General features: G+C 39.5%; 1 protein-coding gene and 1 long non-coding RNA gene across 3 annotated transcripts in view; both read left to right on the plus strand.

Moving 5' to 3' along the window:
• The first annotated feature begins 200 nt into the window (after positions 1-200).
• The window catches only part of LOC106592333 (zinc finger protein 135), a 92,964-nt gene continuing 75,884 nt past the window's right edge, over positions 201-17,280 (plus strand). The window contains exons 1-3 of one of the 2 annotated variants that reach the window (XR_006765846.1): positions 201-750; positions 1,176-1,273; positions 1,409-2,073. Coding sequence is in view for 1 of the 2 variants with exons in the window: in XM_045713130.1 (XP_045569086.1) it covers positions 1,271-1,273 (3 nt within the window). In the remaining variant the exon portion in view is untranslated. Of the gene's footprint in view, positions 751-1,175; positions 1,274-1,408; positions 2,074-17,280 lie in introns of those variants that run through there. The other variant, XM_045713130.1, reaches the window with a different exon arrangement.
• On the plus strand, positions 14,973-17,061 carry LOC123736734 (uncharacterized). Its single transcript, XR_006766391.1, has 3 exons — positions 14,973-15,717; positions 16,137-16,231; positions 16,370-17,061. It is a non-coding gene; the product is annotated as an uncharacterized lncRNA (long non-coding RNA).

Genomic DNA, 17,280 nt, shown 5'->3' on the forward strand with positions numbered 1-17,280 from the left:
GTAAGAGAAAACATAACATCTGGTTGTTTTTAAATGACTAGTTATGACATTGCTTGCCAGAATAAACATTGTAATTAATATTTTTCCAATCTCCGTTACCCACTCCAGTCAGCAGATGGCGATGTGAGTCTTTCAGGTGATGCTTCTTGCGTGACGTATAATCTAGTGGACGGAACTGGAGGCTTCTTCAACAGCGACAAAAGGCTTCTGATTCAACCAACGTGGTGGTTTGCTAGCGAACATAAAACCGAAACATTTAAGCTCTTTAGACCAATCTTGTGTATTTTACTCTTAGTGTTTTGAATATAAATCTGTTTACTAGTTCATTTAAAGTAATTTGCTTGTTAAATTAGCAAATTTGGTAAATTGCTAATGCACTAGGCTAATCGACCGGAGCATGAGCTCACTAAGCTCGACGGAGAAAGAAGCTCTGGTGAAAGGAGAGGAAGAAGCTTTCAGGATGAAAAAGAAGGAAGAGGAGACTATCACATTGAAAGAAGAAGAGGATGATATTACAGTGAAAGGGGAAGATGGGAAAGAGGTTGTCAGAGTGGAAGAGGAGGAGGTAGAAGCTTTCAGAATCAAAAAGGAAGAAGATGCCATAACATTGAAAGAAGAAAATGTAGTGAAAGAAGAGGATGAACCTTTTGGAGTAAAAGAGGAAGAGGAGGTTATCTCAATAAAAGAGGAGGAAGACGACGTTTTGGGAGTGAAAATGGAGGAGGAGGCTGAAGATCGGTTTTACAACCAGTGAGTACTGTCTTAAAAACAGGGGCACTATGCAGTTCTTGAAATAATGTATTGTTTTAAAGGGGCATTCTACTTCAGTTCTACACTTGAATATGTTGTTCAGTACTGTAGGAATTGTTTAAGGGGCAATCTGCCATTGGTACATATGTTTTTGGGACTACGGTGTATTGAATTCTCATTCTCTGTGGTCTTCATTAAAGTTCACCTCATCTAATATAACAGGCTTTTAAAATTGGTGCATAATTTCTACTTAAAATATCAAAGGGACGTATGGCACCCATTTTGTGGAAATGACCCTTTACATTTGCAACACAAACAATATTTTACAAAACCATGATGAAAGTGGCCATTTTAGACATTCATGCCTCTTGATTGCAATAGACGGTCATAAGTTTACCGTCTGTTTGATGTCCTTGTTCACACAGGAGAGAGACATGACTATCGTGGATCCTTTGGGGAGCCTCAACAACATCCTGATGCTGACGAGTCAGAGAAGAGTCTCTCCCGATCAGAACACCAGATGGTACAGCTTGGTCTGGTCTAGCATACAGCTTGCTCTATCAGGGTCTGGGCTGGGTTTCTGTAAAGCACTTCATGACAACAGTGACATTAGCATCCATAATGATATGTGTCTGTGTCCCCTCTTTATGGTTACCAGGAGAATGTTAGCCTGCCCCCTTCCACCTTACTGCTGGGTATGAAGAGGTTGTCTGTGCTGCTGGTGGGCTGCAGGAAAACAACGGGGCTGAGTGGACCTGTGAGAGGAGGAGAAGAGAAGAAAGGATCAGATTTGACTCATCAAAGTAAGTGCTGTAGTTTAGTTTGAACAAATAAAATAGATCTGCCCACTGGTATCTGTTACCAGGACAACCAGCAGAGTTATGTTAGTTGACATGAAGATAGACTGGTGGATATGGATATTATGAATATCATAACACTGAAAAAGGATTCTGCCAATGAAAAGAGAGAAACCAATAGACCATATAAAACCTTGATGAAAGTTAGCTTTAGAGAGAAAGTTTCAAGATGATCTGATGTAAGGTGCATGTTTTACAAAAACATTTTCTCAAAACATTATGGATGTTACATTGCCTGTCCCAGTCAACCCCCTATCTTTACAAGTCTCTTGAAGAGGCAGACAAAACTCCAGACACTTCAATGTGGTCTGTATTGCTTCATTAACGTCTGATCTACAGAACTTGTTAAACATGCAAATGTACAGTTGTAGTCGGAAGTTTACATACACCTTAGCCAAATACATTTAAACTCAGTTTTTCACAATTCCTTTATTTTAATCCTAGTAAGAATTCCCTGTCTTAGGTTAGTTAGGATCACCACCTTATTTTAAGAATGTGAAATGTCAGAACAATAGTAGAGAGAGAGATTTATTTCAGCTTTTATTTCTTTCATCACATTGCATCAGTGGATCAGAAGTTTACATACACTCAATTTACATACACTCAACACTCAATTTGTATTTGGTAGCATTGCCTTTAAATTGTTTCGGGTAGCTTTCCACAAGCTTCCCACAATAAGTTGGGTGGATTTTGGCCCATTCCTCCTGACAGAGCTGGTGTAACTGAGTCAGGTTTCTAGGTCTCCTTGCTCGCACATGCTTTTTCAGTTCTGCCCACAATTTTCTATCGGATTGAGGTCAGGGCTTTGTGATGGCCACTCCAATACCTTGACTTTATTGTCCTTAAGCCATTTTTCCACAACTGTGCAAGTATTCTTGGGGTCGTTGTCCATTTGGAAGACCCTTTTGTGACCAAGCTTTAACTTCCAGACTGATGTCTTGAGATGTTTCTTCAATATATCCACATCATTTTCCTCCCTCATGATACCATATGTTTTGTGAAGTGCACCAGTCCCTCCTGCAGCAAAGCTCCCCCACAACATGATGCTGCCACCCCCGTGCTTCAGGGTTGGGATGGTGTTCTTCGGCTCCCAGGCCTCCCCCTTTTTCCTCCAAACATAACAATGGTCATTATGGCCTAACACTTCTGTTTTTGTTTCATCAGACCAGAGGACATTTCTCCAAAAAGTTCGATTTTTGTCCCCATGTGCAGTTACAAACCGGAGTCTGGCTTTTTTATGGCGGTTTTGGAGCAGTGGCTTCTTCCTTGCTGAGCGGCCTTTCAGGTGATGTCGATATAGGACTTGTTTTACTGTGGATATAGATACTTTTGTACCTGTTTCCTCCAGCATCTTCACAAGGTCCTTTGCTGTTGTTCTGGGATTGATTTGCACTTTTCGTACCAAAGTACGTTCATCTCTAGGAGACAGAACACGTCTCCTTCCTGAGTGGTATGACGGCTGCGTGGTCCCATGGTGTTTATACTTGCATACTATTGATGAACGTGGTACCTTCAGGCATTTGGAAATTTCTCCCAAGGATGAACCAGACTTGTGGGGGTTTACAATTTTTTTTCTGATGTCTTGGCTGATTTATTTTGATTTTTCCATGATGCAAAGAGGCACTGAGTTTGAAGGTAGACCTTTGAAATACATCCACAGGTACACCTCCAATTGACTCAAATGATGTCAATTAGCCTATCAGAAGCTTCTAAAGCCATAACATAATTTTCTGGAATTTTCCAAGCTATTTAAAGGCACAGTCAACTTAGTGTATGTAAACTCCTGACCCACTGGAATTGTCATACAGTGAATTATAAGTAAAATAAGACATTTGTGGAGTGGTTGAAAAACAAGTTTTAATGACTCCAACATAAGTGTATGTGATCTCCCGACTTCAACTGTATGTATCTTTTTTTAAACAAGCCTTTTCTAAAAGCTGTGAAATCTACTTTAACAGGTCAAATAAACTCCAACATATAGACTTTAAAGAGCATTGTTTCATTTGGAAATGACAAACTTTTTTTGTTCATGTAAATGACATCAGTGTGCTGCTTACAGTTTAGCTTCCTCCACTGTACCCATACTTGGCTGAAACTAGTGATCATCTGCTTCTCAACATGCGTGACTGCTCTCCTTGACAATGTTCCGATTGAGCTATACAAAAGGTACCAGTTGGATAGCTCCATCTGTGATGTTTCAAGCTAGCTGTGGAGTGAGCTTACGGCACGTTCTTACCTCCGTTACACATGTTCAGGTTGACTTTCCCACGGAATCGACCATATACAGTACCAGTCAAAAGTTAGGACACAACTACTCATTCAAGGGTTTTTCTTTATTTTTACTATTTTCTACATTGTAGAATAATAGTGAAGACATCAAAACTATGAAATAACACTTATGGAATCATAGTGTAACCAAAAAAGCGTCCCACCCCTGGTACACCCTATCAACAACAGGTGAAATATCAAGAGCGCCAAATTTGACAACAATTAAATGTCATAATTCAAATTTCTCAAACATACAACTATCTTACACCCTTTGAAAGATAAACATCTCCTTAATCTAACCACGTTGTCCGATTTCAAAAAGGCTTTACGGCGAAAGCATAAAGTTAGATTATGTTAGGAGAGTACATTGACAATAGCTGTGTGTAATGTTTTGTCAATTCAAAGACAGGCGTCACCAAAAGCAGAAAACCAGCTAAAATTATGCACTAACCTTTGACAATCTCCATCAGATGACACTCCTAGGACATTATATTAGACAATACATGGATTTTTTGTTCTATCAAGTTCATATTTATATCCAAAAACAGCGTTTTACTATGGCGTTGATGTTGAGGAAATCGTTTCCCTCCAATAACCGCCAGTCAATCAGCACAAATTAAATAATTACTATTCGAAAACATTGGTAAAATATTATATTGTCATTCAAAGAATTATAGATTTACATCTCTTGAACGCAACCGGATTGCCAGATTTAAGAATAACCTTACTGGGAAATCACACTTTGCAATAATCTGAGCACTGCGCCCAGAAAAATACGCTTTGCGATTCAGACTAACCGCCATGTTGGAGAGCTCTAAAATCGAAAATACTATGTAAATAATCCATTACCTTTGATTCTCTTCATCAGATGTCACTTCCAGGAATCCCAGGTACATAACAAATGTAGTTTTGTTCGAAAAAGCTCATAATTTATGTCCAAAAAGCTCCGTGTTGTTAGCACATGATCTATGCCCGCTGGACTTCTCTTCATAAACGAGGGGAAAAAAATATTTACGTTCGTTCAAACATGTCAAACGTTGTATAGCATAAATCATTAGTGCCTTTTATAACCAGAACATGAATAATATTCAAGGCGGACGATTGCATTCTCTTTTAAAACGTATTGGAACGAGACTACCCAACATGAACTCGCGCGCCAGAGTCTAATCGGCCACCACCGTTCCAAGGCTCTTGTTCGTTCAGTTCTCACAGTAGAAGACTCAAACCACTTTCTAAAGACTGGTGACATCTAGTCTTCCAGTTACACAAATATTTGTTTTGTTCGATAAAGTCCCTCTTTATATCCAAAAACCTCAATTTTGTTGGCTCGTTTTGTTCAGTAATCCAATGGCTCAAATGCGGTCACAATAGGCAGACGCAAATTAAAAATTGTATCCGTTAAGTTCGTAGAAACATGTCAAACGATGTTTATAATCAATCCTCAGGTTGTTTTTAGCCTAAATAATCAATAATATTTCAACCAGACAATAGCGTCGTCAATATAAAAGAAAAACAAGAAAGGCACGCTCTCGGTAATGCGCAGTAAACAGCTCTGGGTACATCTCACTATCCACTCACTCAAAGTTGTCATTCTCCCTCATTTTTCAGAATAAAAGCCTGAAACAATGTCTTAAGACTGTTCACAACTAGTGGAAGCCATAGGGAATGGAATCTGGGTCCTATCCCTTTAAATGGTGGATGGGCTTTCATTGGAAAACAGCCATTTCAAAATAATGGCACTTCCTGGAAGGATTTTCCTCAGGTTTTCGCCTGCCATTTCAGTTCTGTTATACTCACAGACATTATTTTAACAGTTTTAGAAACTTTGGAGTGTTTTCTATCCAAATATACTAATCTATTATATGCATATCCTAGCTTCTGGGCCTGAGTAGCAGGCAGTTTATTTTGGGCACGCTTTTCATCCGGAGGTGAAAATAGTGCCCCCTACCCTAGTGAGGTTAAGGAAGTTTGTAGGTCACATTCTGTATCATACAGCTATGAAGGTTATATATTTACAACCACCGGCTTGATAGGAATCCAGCGACGTCTGTGTCTTGAGTGTCATAGAACTGTCTAGTGTTTGGACTTATAAAACAGAAATAAAAATAAGTAACGTAAACATATCAGTAATTACCAGGATGCTCTACAACATTTGTTTTAAAATCACACAAAGATTGTTTTAAATGATGAAACGTTTGAAAGCTGGCCTCAGGTTATTGAGGGATCTGATTTGCTTTAACCTGTTGGGGGTAGGGGGCAGTATTGACACGGCCGGATAAAAAACGTACCCGATTTAATCTGGTTACTACTCCTGCCCAGTAACTAGAATATGCATATCATTATTGGCTTTGGATAGAAGACACCCTAAAGTTTCTAAAACTGTTTGAATGGTGTCTGTGAGTATAACAGAACTCATATGGCAGGCAAAAACCTGAGAAGATTCTGAACAGGAAGTGGCCTGTCTGACAAGTTGTTGTTCATCTTGGCTCTTTTTATTGAAGACTGAGGATCTTTGCTGTAATGTGACACTTCCTACGGCTCCCATAGGCTCTCAGAGCCCGGGAAAAAGCTGAATGATATCGAGGCAGCCCCAGGCTGAAACACATTTACGCTTTTGGCAAGTGGCCGATCAGAGGACAATGGGCTTAGGCGCGTGCACGAGTCGACCCCGTGCTTTATTTTCTTTCCTCTTTTTACCTAAACGCAGATTCCCGGTCGGAATATTATCACTTTTTTACGAGAAAAATGGCATAAAAATTGTTTTTAAACAGCGGTTGACATGCTTCGAAGTACGGTAATGGAATATTTCAAAAATTTTGTCACGAAATGCGCCGTGCTCGTCACCCTTCTTTACCCTTTCGGATAGTGTCTTGAACGCACGAACAAAACACCGCTGTTTGGATATAACTATGGATTATTTGGGACCAAACCAACATTTGTTATTGAAGTAGAAGTCCTGGGAGTGCATTCTGACGAAGAACACCAAAGGTAATAACATTTTTCTTATAGTAAATCTGACTTTGGTGAGTGCTAAACTTGCTGGGTGCCTAAATAGCTAGCCCTGTGATGCCGGGCTATCTACTGACAATATTGCAAAATGTGCTTTCACCGAAAAGCTATTTTAAAATCGGACATATCGAGTGCATAGAGGAGTTCTGTATCTATAATTCTTAAAATAATTGTTATGCTTTTTGTGAACGTTTATCGTGAGTAATTTAGTACATTTTTTGTAAATTCACCGGAAGTTTGCGGGGGTATGCTAGTTGTGAACGTCACATGTTAATGTAAAATGCTGTTTTTTGATATAAATATGAACTTGATTGAACAAAACATGCATGTATTGTGTAACATAATGTCCTAGGTGTGTCATCTGATGAAGATCATCAAAGGTTAGTGCTGCATTTAGCTGTCTTCTGGGTTTTTGTGACATTATATGCTAGCTTGAAAAATGGGTGTCTGATTATTTCTGGCTGTGTACTCTGCTGACATAATCTAATGTTTTGCTTTCGTTGTAAAGCCTTTTTGAAATCGGACAGTGTGGTTAGATTAACGAGAGTCTTGTCTTTAAAATGGTGTAAAATAGTCATATGTTTGAGAAATTGAAGTAATAGCATTTCTAAGGTATTTGAATAACGCGCCACAGGATTCCACTGGCTGTTACGTAGGTGGGACGATTTCGTCCCGCCGACCCTAGAGAGGTTAAACCTCATAGCAAGGCAGTTTTATCATGTGGAGATTTCATTCTGGTCTGTCTTAAAATAAACACTGTCTTTGGCAGGAGGAAAACCAAACTTGGACGAACCAAAGACATCCAAACCAGCAAGTCGACACCGCTGCTCCCAATGTGGAAAGAGTTTTAGTCACTTTGGAAACATGAAAGCTCATGAGCGTATGCACACAGGGGAGAAGCCTTTCCATTGCTCCCAGTGTGGCAAGTGTTTTAACCTGTTAGGGACCCTGAAACAACATGAGATAATACACACAGGGGAGAAGCCCTACCACTGCTCCCAGTGTGGCAAGTGTTTTAACGATTTATGGTACATGAAAAAACATGAAAGAATACACACAGGGGAGAGGCCTTACTACTGCTCCCAGTGTGGCAAGAGTTTTAACCATTTAGGGAACCTGAAAAGACATGAGAGAATACACACAGGTGAGAATCCTTACCACTGCTCCCAGTGTGGAAAGAGTTTTAACGATTTAGGGAACCTGAAACAACATGAAAGAATACACACAGGGGAGAAGCCTTACCACTGCTCCCAGTGTGGAAAGTGTTTCAACCAGTCACGGAAGCTGAAACGGCATGAGAAAATACACACACGGGAGAAGCCTTACCACTCCTCCCAGTGTTGAAAGCATTTGCCCATTTAGTAAGCCTGAAAGAACACATGAGACTGCACACAGAGGAGAATGCTTACAATAGCTCAGACTGTGGGAAAACATATTACTCATAAGTCACTTAAACGTCATGAGAGAATCCACACAGGAGAGAGAATAATTACTTAATAATTACTTATCCACATTGACTTAAAATTCATCAGAGAACATACACAGTGCTCCCGTTGTCTTATGTTGTTGACTGATAATGTGTTTACCTGTTTTTACCATATGAAATTGCTACTTCCAATTATTGATAAACCTGTACCTGTTAAGAAACTGACTGTTAGAACTGTTAAGGCTCCATGGATTGATGAGGAATTTAAAATCTGTATGGTTGAAGTAGATGGGGCAAAAGGAGTGGCTAATAAGTCTGGCTGCACATCTGGCTGGCTTACGTACTGTAAATTGAGAAATTATGTCACCAAACTCAACAAAAGTATAAACTTTATTTTGAATCCTAGATCAATGATGTAAGGAATGATGGGGGAAAAAAATTGTTAAAATACAAAATGAAAGAAAAGCAGTGCAAGTATTGAATTTTGTAAAGTTAGTGTGGGAGAGGTGGAAAAATTGTTATCGAACAATAATGACAAACCTGTTATTGACAACTTAGATGGAAAGCTACTGAGGACAGTAGCTGACTCTATAGCCACTCCTATCTGTCATATTTTTAATCTGAGCCTGGAGGAATGTCTTTGTCCTCAGGCCTGGAGGGAACCCGAAGTAATTCCACTACCCAAGAGTGGTAAAGCGGCCTTTACTTGTTCTAACAGCAGACCTATAAGCTTGCTGCCAGCTCTTAGCCAACTGTTGGAAAAATTGTGTTTGACCAAATACAATGCTATTTCTCTGTAAACAAATTAACAACAGACTTTCAGCATGCTTATAGAGAAGGGCACTCAACATGTACTGCACTGACACAAATGACTGATGATTGGTTGAGAGAAATTGATAATAAGAAGATTGTGGGAACTGTACTGTTAGATTTCAGTGCAGTCTGTGATATTATTGACCATAACCTGTTGAAATAACGTATGTGCTGTGGCTTTTCAACCTCTGCCATATTGTGGATTCAGAGCTATCTATCTACTAGAACTCAGTCGTTTTTAATGGAATCTTCTCTAATGTCAAACATGTAAAGTGTGATGTACTGCAGGGCAACTCTCTAGGCCCTCTACTCTTTTCCATTTTTACCACTGGCATTAAACAAAGCATGTGTGTCCATGTATGCTGATGATTCAACCATATACACATCAGCAACCACAGCTAATGAAGTCACTGAAACCCTTAAAAAAGAATTGCAGTCTGTTTTGGAATGGGTGGCCAGTAATAAACTGGTCCTGAACATCTCTAAAACTAAGAGCATTGTATTTGGTACAAATCATTCCTTAAGTTATAGACCTCCGCTGAATCTGGTAATGAATTGTGTGGCTGTTGAACAAGTTGAGGAGACTAAATTACTTGGCATTACCTTAGATTGTAAACTGTCATGGTCAAAACATATAGATTCAATGGTTGTAAAGATGGGGAGAGGTCTAGCCGCAACAAAGAGATGCTCTGCTTTTTTGACACCACACTCCAAAAAGTTCTACAGGCTCTAGTTTGTCTAATCTTGATTATTGTCCAGTCATGTGGTCCAGTGCTGCAAGGAAAGACCTAGTTAAGCTGCAGCTGGCCCAGAACAGAGCGGCACGTTTTGCTCTTAATTGTAATCAGAGGGCTGAAATAAATACTATGCATGCCACCCTTGGCTAAGAGTTGAGGAGAGACTGACTGCATCACTTCTTTTTATAAGAAACATGAATGTGTTGAAAATCCCAAATTGTTTGCATAGTCTATAAGGGAATTCTGCCCTATATGCACACAAGAGACCACAGGAAAACTTATTTGATCAGAGGTTAGTTTGTTTAATAAGGATTGCAATCCGGAGAAAACACTTACAGCAATTTGCAAGCAAGACACTCAGTTCAAAAGATGGTGTTTTCCGTTTTATCCCCTACTTCACCCCGCCCAGGGTGATGTCCCTTGCCATATAAGCTCATAATTAATAGTTCCTAATACAAAGATGTCTCTGCTAGGTGGAGTTCAGCTTATTGCGTTATTGGCAGTTAGTTTCCCATCACTCTTCCCCTTATTGATATCATGTAAGACTGGAAGTAAGACTGGAACATAGTATCAACAGGAACTCTTAGTTCCCTTTATCCATCTGTTACCTAAAATATAGTTTCAACACACAGACATCTGACTTTGTACAGTTGACCTTTTCATGCACTTGCAAGGTGTCTACCACTGATTCTTAATCTCAAGCTAAAGCAAAACATGAATCATTGTACTTTTGTCATCACTGGTGTTCCTATAATGTACAGATATCATCAAAGTTCTTACAAGTCAACTTACACACAGCTCTGACACACACACTTATCCCACCAGACATGCCACCGGGGGTCTTTTCACAGTCCCCAAGTTTCCAGAACAAATTCAAGAAAGCGTACAGTATTATATAGGGCCCTTATTGCATGGAACTTACTTCCATCTCATATTGCTTAAATAAACAGCAAACCTGGTTTAAAAAAACAGATAAAGCAATGCCTCACGGCACAACCCCTCTCCCCTATTTGACCTAGGTAGTTTGTGTGTATGCATTGATATGTAGGCTACTTGTGCCTTTTACAAAATGTATGTAGTTCTGTCCTTGAGCTGTTCTTGTCTATTGATGTGCTGTATTATGTGTCATGTTTTGTGTGGACCCCAGGAAGAGTAGCTGCTGCTTTTGCAACAGCTAATGGGGATCCTAATAAAATACCAAACTGTTATTCTCTCTGAGCTCAGAAATAAAGAGTCTTGGTTTGACTTGGACTCCAGCAGATCCTTATTTTATAATATCCACCACAACTCTCCCACGGATTGCTGTTTCATCATTGTCTCAATGAAGAGTTCCTCGTTCCACTTTCCTGGGGGCATTTACAAGCCTCCCACTGGTTGAATAAACGTTCTTTCCACGTCAAATTAAAAAACATCTTTAACATTGATGAACCTTCACTATCTTCATCCCTAAACTAGTAACATTTACTATTGTCTATTGTTATTCTCAGTAACCTTCCTGGCCTTATGAAATCCTAGCTAAATACAATGTTCCAACCAGTTTTCATGTCTTTGGTTATGCAAACATTTGTTTATTCGATTATATTTCTCATTAAGATGAATGTTGTTTTAATTCTATATGGGTCATGCATTGCTTTGGTCATGTGTTCTCTTATGGGTCAATGATTTTAATTAGAATATAGCAATGATGCTCTCTCCTCAATCACTTAGTTTCTTTGGAAAGTATTCAGACCCCTAAACCTTTTTCACATTTTGTTATGTTACAGCCTTATTCTAAAATGGATTAAATAAAACAATTTCCTCAGTAATCTACACACAATACCACATGATGACAAAGCGAAAACAAGTTTTTATACATTTTTGCACATTAATTAAACACACACAAAAAAAGAAATGACATAAGTATTCAGACCCTTTGCTATGAGACTCGTAATTGAGCTCAGGTGCGTCCTGTTTCCATTGATCATCCTTGAGATGTTTCTACAACTAGATTGGAGTCCACCTGTGGTAAATTCAATTGATTGGACAGGATTTGGAAAGGCACATACCTGTCTATATAAGGTCCCACAGTTGACAGTGCATGTCAGAGCAAAAACCTAGCCATGAGGTGGAAGGAATTGTCCGTAGAGCTCCTAGACAGAATTGTGTTGAGGCACAGATCTGGGGAAGGGTAAAACTTTTCTGCAGCAATGAAGGCCCCTGTTTTAGCCCCCTGCAGTAAAAGGTTATTCATGGGGTAAAATGATCTGATTTAGCCCCCTGTAGTAAAAGGTTATTCATGGGGTAAAATGATATGATTTAGCCCCCTGCAGTAAAAGGTTATTCATGGGGTAAAATTATCTGATTTAGCCCCCTGCAGTAAAAGGTTATTCATGGGGTAAAATGATCTGATTTAGCCCCCTGCAGTAAAAGGTTATTCATGGGGTAAAATGATCTGATTTAGCCCCCTGCAGTAAAAGGTTATTCATGGGGTAAAATGATCTGTTTAAGTCATTAGTAAAGGACACATCGTTAACAATACAGTTATCTTTTATTTTGTTTTGTGCTCTATATCTTCTCAATCATTTATTCCTTCATAAACAGAAAATGTATGTGTACCTAAACACAACATGTCTGCAAGGGCCCCCCTAGGTTCCCAACCTCCTGACCATTAAATCTGGATAGCTGACAACTATTTTTAAGGGTAAAAGTGATCTGTTTAGGTCGTCAGTAAAGGAAGCATAGTTAGAGTACAATGAACCTTTCAAAGAGGATGGTGTGAGGCCTCTGGGGCTTTTTTGGGGGGGGGGTTGACTGAGATATCGCTCGGACACTTTTATGGGGGGTAAAATGTATCTGTTTAGGTCATCAGTAAAGGGGACATCTTAAATATTACAATGACCCTTTCAAAGACTGAGACATCCCCCGGACATCTCCCCTATAACTATTTTTAAAAGGGTAAAAATTATGTGTTTAGGTCGTTAGTAAAACATATGCTTTCAAAGACACCTGGGGGTCCAGGTTGTTAATTATTTTGTGTACATATAGTTCCCCTGTGTGCAAGGGCCCCCCTAATTTCAGAACTTCTTGACCTTTAACATTCCCAGCAAAGGGGAGAGACAGAAGGGGAGCGATAGATAAAGGGGGAGAAAGAGAGAGAAAAATGTAATTCATTGAAAGGAAATTACATTTTCTTTCAAAGCTTTTATTTTATTCAAAAATTTAGTCCAGACATTTAAACATACATGTTACAATTATTAAAGTTTACTATGTAATATTACATACTAAATTATGTCACTAATGTTTTATTACTAAAGAACTTTATATAAATCACACATGTTATTATTACATGTAGCAACACCACATGAAAACAACATGGTAGCAACAACAACATGGTAGTAACACAACATGGTAGCAACACCACATGACAACAACATGGTAGCAACACCACATGACAACAACATGGTATCAGCACCACATAACAACAACATGGTAGCAACACCACATAACAACAACATGGTAGCAACAACAACATGGTAGTAACACAACATGGTAGCAACACCACATGACAACAACATGGTAGCAACAACAACATGGTAGTAACACAACATGGTAGCAACACCACATGACAACAACATGGTAGCAACACCACATAACAACAACATGGTAGCAGCACCACATAACAACAACATGGTAGTAACACAACATAATAACAAACATGGTAGCAACACCACATGACAACAACATGGTAGCAGCACCACATAACAACAACATGGTAGCAACACCACATGGCAGCAACACAACATGGTAGCGGCACAACATGGTATAAACATTATTGGGCACAGACAAGAGCACAAAGGCAAGAAGGTAGAGTCAACAATACATCACGCGAAGCAGCCACAACTGTCAGTAAGCGTGTCCGTGATTGAGTCTTTGAATGAAGAGATGGAGATAATCAGTTTACAGAGGACTATAGAGTGCTGTGAGGTGTCCAATAAGGAGCATTGGTGGCAAATCTGATGGCTGAATCGTAAAGAACATCTTACCGCTCAATGTATCCTACCATGACTATATCCAACCCTACTCCATGTGTTGCCACGATCATGTATCCTACTTGGCTGAAGCTTTGATCCAGTGGAAGACGTATTGAGGAGCAGGGAGGTTAAAGGTCACTTCAGGCTACAGCTGTTACTCTACACTATCCCTAGACAATCCAGTAATGAGAGAAAATGTATAGGTTATTTAGGGCCCTATAACATCTCTATCTATATATAACATCGCTATCAATTCTGTTTTTTTCTTTAATTCCATTTTCTTAGTTTAGTTTTCCAGGTTTCTGATTTGTCCCTGTTTTTCTGTTTTTGCTCTCTAAATCACACTGTTATTAGAAAAACAACAACATTGGATGTTCTAAGTCCACAACAATACTTAAAACAACATCAGGAGACTACTTTTGAAGTCTGAGAAAAATCTAATACATTTTCATTTTTGTGTGTAGATAACCTTTAATGCAGGTGGCACCAGCAAGAGCCTTGCTTGGTTAGTGGTGTCTCTGTAGCACACATGTGATTGCAGAGTTTGCTGAACAAATCACAACTGGATTGTTGCAAATAATCATGATATCATTCTGTCAGGTAGGCATAGACTACTTTGTAGTTAACATTTAATTGACAAGGTTTTTTGGGAAAGCTTTTCCATCAACCAGAAGATGGCTGTCATTAGCATCATCGCTAACAGCTACACATAGTGGTAGACGAATGCACTCAGACGGGCATTTCCGGGCTGTTTCCTCTTCAGAAAGTTGAAGGAAAATACAAATCACTTAGGCTAATTTAGACGACTTGGAGGCTGGGGGTTCAGAATATCTATGACAAAAATCGAATACTTTTTAATCTGTCACCTAATCCTACCTAATGGGCAGGTAAACCCTGGAGTAAAGTATTGGCTGTAAGAAGGAAGAGAAAACATAACATCTGGTTGTTTTTAAATTACGTCTCATAACATTGCTTGCCAGAATAAACATTGTAAATAATATTTTTTCCAATCTGCGTTACCCACTCCAGTCAGCAGATGGAGATGTGAGTCTTTCAGGTGATGCTTCTTGCGTGACGTATAATCTAGTGGACGGGACAGGAGGCTTCTTCAACAGCGACAAAAGGCTTCTGATTCAACCAACGTGGTGGTTTGCTAGCGAACATAAAACCGAAACATTGAAGCTCTTTAGACCAATCTTGTGTATTTTATTCTTGGTGTTTTGAATATAAATCTGTTTACTAGTTCATTTAAACGTAAATGTTAAATTAGCAAATGTGGTAAATTGCTAATGCACTAGGCTAATTGACCGGAGCATAAGCTCACTAAGCTCGACGGAGAAAGAAGCTCTGGTGAAAGGAGAGGAAGAAGCTTTCAGCATGAAAAAGGAGGAAGAAGAGGATGATATTACAGTGAAAGAGGAAGATGGGAAAGAGGTTGTCAAAATGGAAGAGGAGGAGGTAGAAGCTTTCAGAAGCAAAAAGGAGAAAGATGCCAGAACATTGAAAGAAGAGGAAGAAGCTTTTAGAGTAAAAGAGGAAGAGCATGTGTAACAGTGTAGGTTCCGTCCCTCTCTTCGCCCCAACCTGAGCTCGAACCAGGGACCCTTGCACACATCAACAACTGACACCCACGAAGCATCGTTACCCATCGCGCCACAAAAGCCGCGGCCCTTGCAACGCAAGGGGCAACCCTACTTCAAGTCTCAGAGCGAGTGACGTCACCGATTGAAACGCTATTAGCGCGCACCACCGCTAACTAACTAGCCATTTCACATCGGTTACACATGCTATCTCAATAAAAGAGGAAGACGTTTTAGGAGTGGAGTCTGAAGATCAGATTACCACCAGTGAGTACTGTGTTAAAAACAGGGGCACTATGCAGTTCTTGAAATAATGTGTTGTTTTAAAGGGGCGTTCTACACTTGAATATGTTGTTCAGTACTGTAGGAATTGTTTAAGGGGCAATCTGCCATTGGTACATATGTTTTTGGGACTTCGATGTATTGAATTCTCATTCTTCATGTGGTCTACATTAAAGTTCACCTCATCTAATATAACAGGCTTTTAAAATTGGTACATTATTTCTACATGAAATATCAAAGGGATGTAAAAGGCACCCATTTTGTGGAAATGACCCTTTACATTTGCAACACAAACAATATTTTACAAAATCATGATGAAAGTGGCCATTTTAACATATTCATACCTCTTGATTGCAATAGATGGTCATAAGTTTACAGTCTGTTTGCTGTTCACGTTCACACAGGAGAGAGACGTGATTTTCGTGGATCCTTTGGGGAACCTCAACAACATCCTGATGCTAACGAGTCAGAGAAGAGTCTCTTCAGATCAGAACACCAGGTGGTAGAGCTTGGTCTGGTCTAGCATACAGCTTGCTCTATCTGGGTCTGGGCTGGGTTTCTGTAAAGCACTTCATGACAACAGTGGCATCAGCATCCATAATGATATGTGTCTGTGTCCCCTCTTTATGGTTACCAGGACAACGCTAGCCCTTCCTCCCTCCCGGAGTCCCTGTGTCGTGCCTCTCCCAGTAGCACCTTACTGCTGGGTATGAAGAGGTTGTCTGTGCAGCTGGTGGACTGCAGGAAAACAACGGGGCTGAGTGGAACTGTGGGAGGAGGAGAAGAGAAGAAAGGATCAGATTTGACTCATCAAAGTAAGTGCTGTAGTTTAGTTTGAACAAATAAAATAGATCTGGTATCTGTTGCCAGGACAACCAGCAGAGTTCTGTTATTTGACATGAAGATAGACTGGTGCATATGGATGTTATGAATATCATAACACTGAAAAGGGATTCTGCCAATGAAAAGAGAGAAACGATAGACCATATAAAACCTTGATGAAAGTTAGCTTTAGAGAGAAAGTTTCAAGATGATCTGATGTAAGGTGCTTGTTTTACAAAAACCTTTTCCTAAAAACATTATTGATGTTACATTGCCTGTCCCAGTCAACCCCCTATCTTTACAAGACTCTAGAACTAAACTCCAGACACTTCAATGTGGTCTGTATTGCTTCATTAACGTCTGATCTACAGAACTTGTTAAACATGCAAATGTGCAATTGTAGTCAGAAGTTTACATACACTTTAGCCAAATACATTTAAACTCAGTTTTTTACAATTCCTGACATTTAATCCTAGTAAGAATTCCCTGTCTTAGGTTAGTTAGGATCACCACCTTATTTTAAGAATGTGAAATGTCAGAATAATAGTAGATTTTTTTCAGCTTTCATTTCTTTCATCACATTCCCAGTAGGACAGAAGTGTACATACTCTCAATTCGTATTTGGTAGCATTGCCTTTAAATTGTTTAACTTGGGTCAAATGTTTCGGGTAGCCTTCCACAAGCTTCCCACAATAAGTTGGGTGGATTTTGGCCCATTCCTCCTGA

This window comes from Salmo salar, chromosome ssa02 (assembly GCF_905237065.1).
Source record: "Salmo salar chromosome ssa02, Ssal_v3.1, whole genome shotgun sequence".
In the NCBI taxonomy this organism is placed as follows: Eukaryota; Metazoa; Chordata; class Actinopteri; order Salmoniformes; family Salmonidae; genus Salmo; species Salmo salar.